This window comes from Ailuropoda melanoleuca, chromosome 11 (assembly GCF_002007445.2).
Source record: "Ailuropoda melanoleuca isolate Jingjing chromosome 11, ASM200744v2, whole genome shotgun sequence".
Classification (NCBI taxonomy): domain Eukaryota; kingdom Metazoa; phylum Chordata; class Mammalia; order Carnivora; family Ursidae; genus Ailuropoda; species Ailuropoda melanoleuca.
The window spans coordinates 55,494,746-55,508,008 of NC_048228.1; the positions used below are offsets into that span (position 1 = coordinate 55,494,746).

At 40.5% G+C, this 13,263-nt stretch overlaps 1 protein-coding gene across 8 annotated transcripts in view; it reads right to left on the minus strand.

Annotated features, from left to right (window-relative positions):
• RUFY3 (RUN and FYVE domain containing 3) overlaps positions 1-6,765 on the minus strand; it is a 76,472-nt gene extending 69,707 nt beyond the window's left edge. For 2 of the 8 annotated variants that reach the window (XM_034671718.1, XM_034671717.1), the window contains exon 1: positions 6,002-6,679. In XM_034671718.1, coding sequence (XP_034527609.1) covers positions 6,002-6,350 — 349 coding nt within the window. In that variant the 5' untranslated portion in view covers positions 6,351-6,679. Of the gene's footprint in view, positions 1-6,001; positions 6,683-6,746 lie in introns of those variants that run through there. The other 6 variants (XM_034671722.1, XM_034671724.1, XM_034671721.1 and 3 more) reach the window with 5 other exon arrangements.
• Positions 6,766-13,263: the final 6,498 nt, after the last annotated feature.

A 13,263-nucleotide genomic window follows, 5' to 3' on the forward strand; every position in this document is an offset into this window, starting at 1 on the left:
TATTAGACAACAAGGAAATATCATTATTTCATCCAGTTAATTCTGCTACACTCTCATCCTCACCCTCCCAGACTTTTTACTATCTATAACCTACACTAGAAAAACATGTTCTCTTAGCTTCTTTGTAAGCTTCTACCTCTTTAACACAGATTTCTGTTAAAAACCAAACAAAAAGGAAAAAGATACAAGACAATAAATCAGGTGAGTCTATTTTGAGGACTAGTCTTTTAGCCCAAAAGGTTGCTTTCTTTGCCAACTTTCCTCTGCTCTCTCTCAGCAAATTTTACTGCCTTCTACCTAAACTGATTTGAGGGAGCATACAGTGATTAAGAACATGAACTGCAGTATCACTCTATGCAGGAATGTGAATTCATTCTCTGTATTTCACTTAAAAAACTGCATTATATACAAATATTGAATCATTATGTGGTACATACAGAACTAATATAATGTTTTATGTCAATTACACCTCACAAAAAATAAACAAAACACCTCTGGAGAGAAGGCCAGAAATCTGTGCTAATAAGACATCCAGGTGATTCTGATAGGTGCTAAAATTTGAGATAAGAACTATCCTAAAACCACAGGATCTGTGTTTCTGGAATGTAAACTTCTAAATCCAAGGTTACCCTATCATAATTTTTGTATTTTATAATAAGTAGGTGAGTTACTTAAGAGATACTGAATCAAATATTCTGATGAAAAACACATTGTATCCACCTACTTATATGAATTCTATATGGACTACTCCTCCTTCCCATTTTTTTCTTTTCAGTTTTCATTGTTAAGAGACTAATTTTATGTATTGGCACTTCTAGCTATTGGAAATTTTAAGAAATAAAAAAATTGGTAAGTATTGATACATGTGAACTTTTTAGGTCTCTGCATGGCACATAAAAATATTCCACAAATGGCAGCCACTAAGTACTACTATTATCTTACTACACATACTCTTTATTTAGAATTGTTTGGGTTATAGAACTTTAGTAAAACTTCTTTCACGTAATGGAGAGACTTTTAGGATCCTGTAGTATCCAGAATGAAGCTAAGGTCAGAAATAAGAAAATTCTGTCTATAAAGAATCAACCTATGATTATCAAGAGGGGAACAGTCAAAACAAAGTCTCAAAGATAACCTCTAATATTCTGATATCGTTGCTTTGTCAGAGTGTACTCTGACTTTTTGATAATGCCAGGCCAGAAGAGCAAACAAAAGAAAGGAGACAGGAGAGCAGGGGAGAAACTGGCTGGGAAGACAAACTGTGATAGTTCAGGCAGCAGTGGTGATAAAAGCCAGACTGGGAAGGGGAAGCAGCAGACAGGTTATTGTAGCCACAGGACAGCGGAAATGGGGGCATGACCCAGCTCCCCCCACCTCAGCTCAGGTCATTGTGTGGAAGGACACACCTGCATTTAGATATTTAGATACTCTTGAGTTCTAAACTCCAGTTGTCTGGTAGTCACTAACCTACAGTTAAATACTGTCCAAAGATGCTACATTTCTGAAGGTATTTTTTTTTAATGGGTGTTTATATCTGTATTTAACACAATAGCATTAAATGGATCAGACAGTAATTCTTAACACAGGTTAAAGCATTCTTAACACAGCTGGAAAACAGCTGAAGGTTTGTGAATCACAGCATTGTAAACTGAGACACTGCTCTATGTTAATAATACCAAAAAGTTGTCTTTAAAAAAGTCACAACTCAATCTATCATTCTAAAATCTAGTATAAAGACGAATGCTCAAAATGTTGGGGTTCTGATGATTCGGTCCTACCCCTCAGTTTGAGCAGATGCTTCTATATTTACAAAATAGAATCAAGTATTTTTGTCTTTTCTAAATTAAAAAAAAAAAACCCTGCAGCAGATGAACTGATTAATGTGTACTCAACAGCTGACCAGGTATAATGCTTTCTGGAATACTACTAATTGATGAAAAAAAAAGAAAGAGAGACACAAAAAACAGAAATGTCCATGGAGGATAAATTAAGATCAATGAATAAATATATATACACACACAATATTATATATACATGCACACGTACATCTGTATTTTTATATTGTACGTATGTGTATAAACCAGACATAAAACTATTTTTCTTCCCTTACTCATTCCTGCGTTTATACATAAATGAGAATGTTCCTTCCCCAAATCATGGATTCTTAAAGTACATGTGTGAGAAAGTGCATCTGTGAATGTTTCCAGAAGCCGCATTCTCTGCACTTTCCTGGGCCCAACAAAGGTATTCACTGTTAGGTATACTCAACTTCAAAGTGAGTGGTCAGAATAATGCTGTCAGGCCTTCCCACTTTTTTTTTCTTCTTTCTATTCTTCTCCTAGCCCCTTCCACCATCTCAAAACAGCACATACAAATATTGAAAGAAAGCTGCTTCTTTGTTGAGTGGGGCCTTTTTTTTTGGTACACTGCTATAATTAAAAAAGACAAGGGCAGAGATGTAAGTTATTTGTATGTCACCGTCACTGTCACATGTCACATCAATGTTTCCTATAGCTCTGGGAGTTGGAAGAAGAAATGGGTAGCTGTCAATAGAAGCTGCTCATAACTATGTACACAGCAGGAGTGCCTCTTCCCTCCAACGCCAAGGAGCCATCTCTAACTCATCCTGTCCATCCACAAGAAGACTTCAAAACTTAGGATGGAAAAGGAAGGCATTAAAAGTATTGCACCATGGCAACGAAAGTAGCTCCTTCATATACAGTTTATGAAAAATTGGTGTGGAAGGTCCCACATAAGGGAGAAATGGCCTCATGAAATATGAATACATACATGTTGCCCCCCCCAAGAGGAACGTGCACTTTGTATTCAATGTATTCTTGTATGGCAAACATTTAAACAATGAGAAAATCTATGTGTTACTTGTAATTTTTATAAATCAAGTTTTTTTTTAAAAAGCATGGAGATTTAAAAGCTAGAAGCATAAAAATTTAGCAGATTAGCATTCCAAGACTCAGAAAGGGACATGATCCAACAAGGCACATCAGAAGCCTTCTTTCATATTGGTTTAAGCATGCTGAATATTTTATGGCCATTATATCCAGCAGGATTTTACACCGCAACAGTATACATCATGCACCTTGAAAAGTTTAGGCTTCTTCTCCTGTACACATCTTTGCTATTCTTTGCTATTCTTTATTAGTGTCATTCAAAACAAAGCTTCTGAACTCAAATGTAAAGGTTAATTTTAAAAATCTCTGAATACAGTTAAGATTTCTAAAATAAAAAGATGACACTGACTTAATATAAAATACCTCAAAGTTATTATGTATTATGTACTTTTGGCAAATACATTAGCAAGAGTTAAAAACTGGGTGTTGAGGAGGCAAAAAATATTCGCTGGCTGTTGACACTGAATGCAAGTCCTGTCCTGGTAACTGAAATGAGAAATCTTTTTAAAACTGTTTTGTCTAAACTTGCTCAAGTCAACAGCCAGGAGACCCAGAGTTCTGACATCCAAGTGCATCACAGAGAGTAATATTGCACTGACCACAAAGAAATGTTGTAATTAATATACAGAGTATTCCTTTTTCCAAGTATGCATGTATTCTGAAGTACGTATAAAATAACAAGGTAAAAATAAAAACTCAAAACAAGAACTACTTTAATACATCTACTATTATTGTAAGGTAGCAACTAAGAGATCACAGGTATGAAACCTCAGCTTTAAGTCTTCTATTCCTTTTTTTTTTTTTAAGATTTTATTTATTTATTTGACACAGAGAAAGCCAGTGAGAGAAAGACAGGCAGGGGGAGTGGGAGAGGAAGAAGCAGGCTCCCAGCAGAGGAGCCTGATGTGGGGCTTGATCCCAGAAGGCTGGGATCACGCCCTGAGCTGAAGGCAGACGCTTAACGACTGAGCCACCCAGGTGCCCCTAAGTCTTCCATTCCTGATCTTGATTATGCTGAGGCCCTATTTTCTAACAATACTTTAAAAACATAAAGCCAACCCTTAATAGGAGGAAGAATCAAATAAATTAATCTAAATTCAGATAATCCCCCCAAATGACACTGGCCAACAGTTGAAATTTTCTTCTGTCAAACTTCGTACCACAACTGTTAAGAGTTACAAAGAATTGATAGGAGTGTCTTCACCCTATAATGATGTGGTTAATAGGTAGATTACACAGAAATAAAATTTTAAGGAGAAAAAAGAGGCTATGCTTTAAGAACAAACTAGAAAGCAGGTTCCTTAGAAAATGGATAAAGTACTGTTGTGAATATTCTTATCTCTACCTCCTCTGCTTATTAAAGGACTAATTTCTACCTTGATTAGAAACTCCCATCAGGAACGGCACTGGAGGAGATAATGCTAAGTGAAATAAGTCAAGCAGAGAAAGACAAGTATCATATGATTTCTCTCATCTATGGAACATAAGAACTAGGATGATCGGTAGGGGAAGAAAGGGATAAAGAAAAGGGGGGTAATCAGAAGGGGGAATGAAACATGAGAGACTATGGACTATGAGAAACAAACTGAAGACTTCAGAGGGGAGAGGGTGGGGGAATGGGATAGACTGGTGATGGGTAGTAAGGAGGGCACGTATTGCATGGTGCACTGGGTGTTATACGCAACTAATGAAGCATCAAACTTTACATCGGAATCTGGGGATGTACTGTATGGTGATTAACATAATATAATAAAATAAAATTAAAAAAAAAAAAAAGAAACTCCCATCTGGAAATTAGCACAAACCACTCCAACACACAAGCTACGGATTCACTAAGACTGTTAGTGGTCAGTGTTGGCCCTCTTTCTAGGTATTACAGAAAAGGAGACACTGGACTACTACACCCCCTGAATCCAACGGCCCCTAAGCTAGAACTATGCATGCCACCAGCTTCCAAAGTCTGGGGTTTACTTAAAGAGCACGGGCTTGGTAGGCAAGGAATCTGGGTCAACTTCATTCCTTCTCTAAGGCGCTTACTTGGGACAGATCATTCAGTAATACTGATCCTTAGCTTTATCTGAAAACGTGGCATCATATGTCTCAGAGATGTGAAGATTAACTCTGATAATCACAGCACATGCACACAGAATATTCAACTAATGTTAATCTTCTCATAGGGGATGGATCACGGGGGTAGAAAAGGCAAAGTCAGGATTTCTTGGTTGTGTAGAGCAGCTAAAAGGTTTGCTGCGGTGATGGAAGAAATCTCTAACTCTATATCTAGCAAAGAGAGATTCCCTCATCCCCTCAAGCAAGTTTCTCCCCCTTTTCAGAACTCATACAGCAAAGTATTTGACATTTATAGCTCGCCTTGTATCTTCAGCCACATTTTCATACTGTAAGACCCTGTCTTGTTAAACCAGATTTTACACTTCTCCCAGTCTTTTTATACACACTGCCTACCTACTCCAGGGCCCCGCTCATGGCAAGCAGCAATAAACATCTGTTGACTGATACCGCACAAAGTGCGGTCCGCTGCAATCACGCGGCTCCCGCATCACTGCTATTAAAAGGTGGAGGCCTCTTCCTGCCAAACGCTACCATCTCGGGAGGGGCCCTTCCAAAACCACACATTCCTTTCTCGTCATCTCGGGCACTGTTCCTGATTTCTCCTCTCCATCCGGGGGACGCATCTGTGATATCTACGGGTGTGGCGTGAACGCTCGTAAAAATTTTAGTGGTACAACTGAGGCCGCGCGGGCGGCGGCGGCGCAGCAGCCACACCTACTCCGCGGCCGCGGCGCCGGGAGCCCGCAGAAGGCGGGCCAACCGGGCTGCCGGGTCTCTGGGCGCCGCCCCCTCCTCGGCTCCTCCGGGGAAGGCTCCCAACCTGGGACCCGGGGCTGGGACCCGGCAAGCACGTGGGAGGCTGGCGAGGACGAGCGCCCGGCCCAGGAGAGGAGGGGAGGCCGGGCGGGAGCCCGCGGCCTGGGGAGACTCGGAGGTAAACAGTCCGGCGCCCGGACCGCGGCAGTTCCCCCTAACCCACCGCACCCTTCTCGGCCGAGTCCCCTCTTCCCGCCGCCACTCACGGTGCTTGCCGCCGCCGCCGCCGCTCGGGTAGCTCAGCAGCAGGAAGGGCAGCGGGGAGCCCGGGGACGGCGGGGTCCTCCAGGAGCGCTGTTGCTGCTGCGGCGGCGGGCGCGCTGCGAAGCCGGCGCCTCCATCGCCCGGGTAGAGCAGGAAGAAGGGGGCGGCCACCGGCGAGCCGGGCTCCGATTGCCCTGCGGGGGAGGCCAGCGGCGGCCCCGCCTCGCCCTCTCGGTCCGCGCCCCCGGCTGGAGTGCGGCGCGGCTCCTCAGGCAGCTGCTCCCCGCCCCTCGCCGGCTCCTCGCTGCAACTTTCCGCTCCGGCTGTGGGCGGCGGCGAGGTCTCTGCCATGCTCGCTCCTTCCTTCGTCGCCACCTCCGACTCGCTCGCGGGCCCCGGCAGGGAAGCAAAGGATCAAGGCGGCGAGGCGCCGCCTCGTCGCGTCCGCGACGCCGCCGCCACCTTTCTCCTTGGCCGCAGGCCGGCGTCTGGGCTCCGCCGCGCCGTCTACAGCCCGCCCCGCCGGGGTCCGAGCCAGCTGGAGCGACGGCCCCGCCCGACGGCGCGGTCTCCCTACCGGCCGCCTCCACTCGTCGGCTCCTCCCGCCCCGGCCCCCAGCCGGCGGCGCGGCTCCCCTAGGGGGCGGCGTCCTCCTCTTCCCACTTCCCACCTTCCGCTTCCCCCCGCCGGCGTTGACCTCCCTCCCGACCCTAGGGGAGGAGACGGCGCCCGGGCCGCGTCCTTACCAGCCCCCGGCCCGGACCTCTTAAGCCGTCAGGTGTGTTTGCCCCCCGGGGCTTGGAAGGTGGGAGACCTGGCGAGATAGCTAGAGTTTTTCTGTGTTGCCGCCTAACTTCAGCGGTAGCACCGAGGCACAAAGATCTGGGTGGAAGAAGAGGCGACAGCTAATTTTAAAAAGGAACCTCCCTCCCCCGGGGTATTAAACTGTACCATTTTCCTTTCACACACGAGAACTTCAACCATTGATTCACGGTTTTGATTCCTGAGCTTTTTACGTGAGAAACTAGAGATGGGTGTCTTCCTTCTACCACCTCTTTTGTTCCCTGTCATGTGCGCCGTTTAGAAATCTTGGATTTGCTTTGACTTCAACCCCCTGGTTTTTCTGGTGTTCTGGGTGCGCATGAGTGCATTTTAAGCTAAACAGATTAGAATTTCTACAAGCGTCTATTATAGGTCGACAGTTTTCACTTTCATTGTGCTTGCGTCTCGCTGGTAATTGGCCGCTGTTGCTTTATTTTGAATGTTTGAATCAATGATTGCTGATCCAGTAATTCCCATAAATAAACACTGCTTTCTCTAATAAGGACACTTTCCAGTTATTATCATTATTTCTTACGCTGGATTCTGTGAACGTGCCCCCGTATTTCCTAGCAGATTAGCTTTGCGTTCAGGTTGCAAAATGCTGGCATAGAATCCATGTTGGCTTATAATTAAAAATCACTGTTGTGTAACATTTTTGCCTACCTGCTTTTCCCTCTTTCTCTGGTCTCTCCTTCTGTAGAGGAAGTTATACTTCTCTAAGAAAATAAACCTTTTCATTGTTAGTATTCTCTGAAAATCACTCTTGAAATTACAAGGAATGACCATGAAACTTCGAATACTATCTTTCACCAAAACTTTTAAACAAAAAGAATTTTTAAAAATGTTTAGGAGAAGCTAACTTCAAGGAGCCTGACAGTTTCTCAGTAGCTTTTCCGTTTCTGGCATTTCTCGGACCTGTTGATCCCAGCGCTGCTGCCTACTTGAGTAAGTTATTTGTCCTCAGGATTTCTCTTTTGTAAAAATTATTATTATAATACTTACTCATAGAGATGTTGTGGGGATTAAATAAGAAATACGGGTGAAGCCTTTAAGACAAGATCTGGCATAGGATAAACTATTATTAGCTATATTTTATCACTGTGGCAAAACAGCATATAACTTACAGTAATAAAAAACTGAGGGGGAAAAACCTTTTTCATTGTTATCTTTAGCATTTTGGAAGATTGTTGGGCCTTTTCATTACAGTTTTGGTGAGGGTGAGAATCTTGATTGAAAACATGTTTGCCTTTTAGGAATTACAAACTGTAAAATACCTTGAAGAGAAAAACTAAGATTCCAGGTGTATTATATGGTTTTAAGGTCCATCCTTAACTGGATCTTTTACCTTGTTTTTTGCATGCAGAAAATTTTAGGTGTCATTAGAGCTCCTTCATAGAGATGTCTTTCAATGTTTCAGTAAAGAATTTGACAAGAATATACACTTAACTCCACTGAAGATAGAAGAGCAGAGTTCTCACAAATCACAATCAGCCAAGAAAGTCACCGAGTTAAAGTACAAAATGTTATCTAGTCCAAATTGCCAGCTTTCTCCACTCTCGTTAGCCAAGATTCCTATAGGTATTAGAAACGTCGACATGCTGTGGAATCTTGCAGTGTAATTGTTTTTGTGTGTGTGCCTTTCTGCGTTTAAAAGCAGTTATACTTACGTTTTATGCCATTAACTAAGTGGCAGTGTAATGAATATAGAAAACCAGCTGAAATATGTGTGTTCTTTAAAATTTATAGGTAAGGCTATTTATGAGCCTTTTCTTAAAGGTGGGTGGTGCTCCAAGTTCCTAGTTGCTTATGCTTTTAGCTTTTGGATCAATAATATGATCACAGCTCTGCATAAGCTTCAGTGCAATAAGGGTTGATTCAACTGCTACACACATTTAAGTAAGCCAAGATTATAAAAACAAGCCTAAACATGTTGCTCCTTGAAAATTCACAAAACATCTTACTGTACTGTTTTAAAGTGACAAAATCCAAGCCACTGTAAGAATCAGGCTTTATTAATTTTCTTATGAAATAAGCAAGAGATGCTTTTCAACTTATCTTCATTTTTTTTTTTTTTTAGTTGTCCATCTTCGGTTTTTTGAGATCCTTTGGTGATCTCAAGAATAGACCCTTAGAATATGTGACAAAACTTTTTGGAGATAAAGGTCATGGATGTCCTTTTAGCATAAGCCTTTTAGAGCTGTGGTGAGAGAAAAAGTACTGCTTGGGAATGGTTGGAATGGTTGTTGGGTTTTTTTCTTTTTTTTCTTTTTCAGTGTAGTGTATAGGCTTATTATGATTCTAAGATAATGGTTTTCTATGCCCCTGACTGGCTCAGTCCGAAGAGCGGGCAACTCATGATCTCGGGGTCATGAGTTCAAGCCCTATATTGAATGTAGAGATTACTTAAACAAATAAAACTTAAAAAAATAAATAAGGGTGCCAGGATCATGACCTGAGCCAAGGGAGGCACTTAACGACTGAGCCACCCAGGCAGCCCTTCAGCAATATATTTAACCAAGGTCAAACAATGGCAGTTTTCTTTGGGTAGAAGAAATATAGATGTATTTTTCCATTTTTCCACTTTCCTGTATTTGCAAATAGTCTATGATGAAGGCGTTACCTTTATAATAGAAAGTAAAACATGTTGAGGGATGATTTTGATTAGTAGTTTGATAATTATATCTTTTTTATGAAGTTATATTAACAGCAAAGAGTAAAGTGGTGTTCCTTGTGTTTCCTGTGGAGAAGTTGATTTCGACAGGCTTATGCTAGAGAAGCTTATAATGTTTTTTGTCAGCTTGGAATTTTCATATCTCTGTAGTGTTGCTCAAACTATTTGGTTGTTCGGTTTTCTGACCTTCTGTGACTTTATTCACTGTTTGTTCCACTTCTCATGCATTCATCAAATTCTCTTTTAAATTTCTGTCAAATCTGTTGTTTAATTTTTCTCTGCTTTAATTGAAATCTTTTCTTGCCTGTATTATTGCAAATGACTTCTAGCTGGTTTTTCTGCCTCTATTTTTAATCTATTCCAATTCCATTGCTCTACAGCAGTTAGAATGAGTAATTAACTTATCTGAAGGTTGATCTAATTATGTTGCATAGATTCTTAAAAAACCTTGCCTGTCTTCTCCATATCTGGAATACAATCTAACGTCTTTCATGATCTAACCCCTCCCTACCTTTCCAATATTATCTTCCAACCTTGTTCCACCCTTGTTGCCTTTGGATAAACTTTATTTTTTTTTATGATTTTATTTATTTGAGAGAGAGAGAACACGAGCAGGGGGAGGGGCAGAGGCAGAGGGAAAAGCAGGCTTCCCACTGAGCAGGGAGCCCGCAGCAGGGATCCCAGGACCCTGGGATCGTGACCAGAGCCAAAGGCAGACCCTTAACCACTTAACTGACTGAGCCACCCAGGCGTCCCTTGATAAACTTTAAAATGTTTGGCATTTCCAATATTGCCACACTCACTCTTCCTCCAAGTTTCTACTCAAATAGAACTCCTCTGCCTTCCTTTTGTAAGAGATAACATGCCTCTTTTGAGGTCCCATAGCATCCTAACTAAGCAGTTAATTACTCTATCTGCAACATGTCTATCTCTTTCACCAATGTGTCTACTCCCAAAGTTGACATCTTTGAGTTTCTGCTTTTTACAATACACAGTAGTTCTCAGAAATCCTTTTCCTCTTTCTGAAATCTATCAAAAATCTGTGCCATTGGGACCCTGAATAAAGGTGATAAAAGTTGGACTGAGGTGACCTTTAAGGAATAAACTTATTTATTTGGCCTTAATTTCCCTTTATGTGTAGGTTTGAATGTGGTGTAATTAGAAATGTAAGTTCAGTTGACCCTTGACAATATGGGTTTGAACTGTGCGGGTACTCTTCTATGTGGATTTTTTTCCAATAAATACAGTCCAGCTTGGTAAATGTGTTTTCCATATGATTTCCTTAATAACATTTTCTTTCCTCTAGCTTACTTTATTGTAAGAATACAGTATATAATGCATATAACATAAAACATACGTGTTAATTTGTTTATATTATCAGTAAAGCCTCTGGTCAAAAGTAGGCTATTAAGTTTTTGGGGAGTCAAAAATGATATGGGATTTTCACCTCCGGGGTGGGTATTGGCGTCCTTAATCCCCATTTTGTTCAAGTGCCAACTGTATGTCTAAAAGAGCTCATTTAATAAGTATAAAAGAATTATGAGTGCTAATAAAGTTCTGTTTAGTCATCTACTTATTTTGGATAATCCCCTCTCTCACCCATCATAAGATGATCTCCTAGTGTATGTATTAGGATAGGCCATATAAAGCAATGCTTAAGGGTAAATAAAAGGAACAGTCCTCTAGTGTAAAGTTTCCTGGGGCCCAAGGACTCCTAGCGTCAGAGTCCGGAAACTCACTCGTGGTATGTAAAATGTGATTAAGCCTAGGTTACTGTTCTGGGGGGGATGGTTCATTGCTTTCAACAGATTCTCATGGGATTAGCATTGAGGTTTTGTAGCCCCATGTTAATACCACATCATATTTCATTCTTGTAATTAATTTCATTCATGTCTCTGTTATTGGCTAAGAGAAACCTAAAGCCAGTGTGCCCAGGGCAGTGTTTCCCAAAGTGTATTCTATAGATTATCTGGATCAGCATCATCTGAGGTGCCTGTTAAAAATACAGGTCCCTGAATTAACACCAGGCCAGCTAAATCTGAATCTGGGATGGGAGGGCACAGAAATCTGCTTTTTAAATTTACCACCTCCTCCTTAGGCTCTCTGGTTTGTAAAGCACTATAAGAGAACCAAGGAGAAATTTAACTTTTTCAAGTGGAGTTATTTTTTTAAATGGATTAATAGTAAAAAAAAAAAAAGATTAATATTAACTACCACTAAGCACTTACCTGCCGGGTGCTGTTCTAAATGGATATTATATAGTTTAACTATTTAAATGGCTGTAACATCATACATTATTCAATGTGAGGAAGTTGGGACACAGATTAGGTAGGTTGGACACATTGTAAGTGGTGACACTGGATTTAAACTGGCTCTAGAGGTCAAACACTTAATTGCTGCCCTATATTTTTCTCTTAAGGCAGACCATTTTATTCATTTCCTCCGGGTTTTTTTTGTGTTATTATTGTTGTTTTGTTTATAGTTTTAAAAATGTGGATTCTTGGGGCGCCTGGGTGGCACAGCGGTTAAGCGTCTGCCTTCGGCTCAGGGCGTGATCCCAGCGTTATGGGATCGAGCCCCACATCAGGCTCCTCCGCTATGAGCCTGCTTCGTCCTCTCCCACTCCCCCGGCTTGTGTTCCCTCTCTCGCTGGCTGTCTCTATCTCTGTCAAATAAATAAATAAAAAATCTTTAAAAAAAATAAAATTGTGGATTCTTAATATTTACTATCATTTAAAGCTTCACTTTGAAGCAAATGTAAAATCATTTTTTCTTCTTCAAAAATGTATTGCTGAAGGAATCCAGAAAACATCTGGAATGCATAGCTGAAGTAACTACATTAAATTGAAAATTTGATACTGAGAAAATTACTTTAAGCAAAATTTAAAACATACATGTTAACATTTGTTGATTTGGGTGGTGTTAAATTTATTATCCTGTTTCTGTGTTTAAATGTTTAGTGGCATAATGCAAATGTGTTAAAAATAGTCACTATCTAAAAGAATTTTTAAACTCTGATTTATTACCTGAAGTAAGATTTAGTTTGAATGATTTGGAACTCTAGTTGAATCCTACATGATTTTTTGGGGATCATTTAATATTTGGACAGTGTTACATGTTCCTCATTGTGATCTGAGATGTAAATTATACTGACCTTCACTTTTCTTGAATTATTTTGGTAATGTTAACTTATATTACTGTAACATATTAACTTAAAATTCTTTTACTTCAGACAAGAAAGGAATAAGCAATTCTAGCATTCTTCAGAGATTTAATTTCTTTTGCGTCGGATATGTGAATAGAATTATTCAAGTTATCTAAGCTATTTTTAAGACCACAAAAAGTAATTTCCCAGGTGCCAAAAACTTTGACCATTAAGGTAGTTTTAGAGGTCAGATAAGCAAATAAATTTATTTCTACACACACACAAAAAGGGATACATTAATTTATTTAATTCCTTCATAAGAATATAGGTAAGAAACTGTGGCTTAGAGAACCTGACTACTCAAAGCTAGTCAGCCGGCTAGTGGTAGAGTAAATCACTGGATCACTAATTTGGTATTTTCCTGTACTTTAATATTTTTATTTTCAATAGTTACCCATAGCTTCACATGCTGACGTAAAACTAGCAGGTTGTTGATTTGTATTGATGCTGGAAACCAGTAATCTATTTTATTGTAACTGTTTTTTTTTTTTTTTAAGATTTTATTTATTTATTCGACAGAGATAGAGACAGCCAGCGAGAGAGGGAACCACAAGCAGGGGGAGGG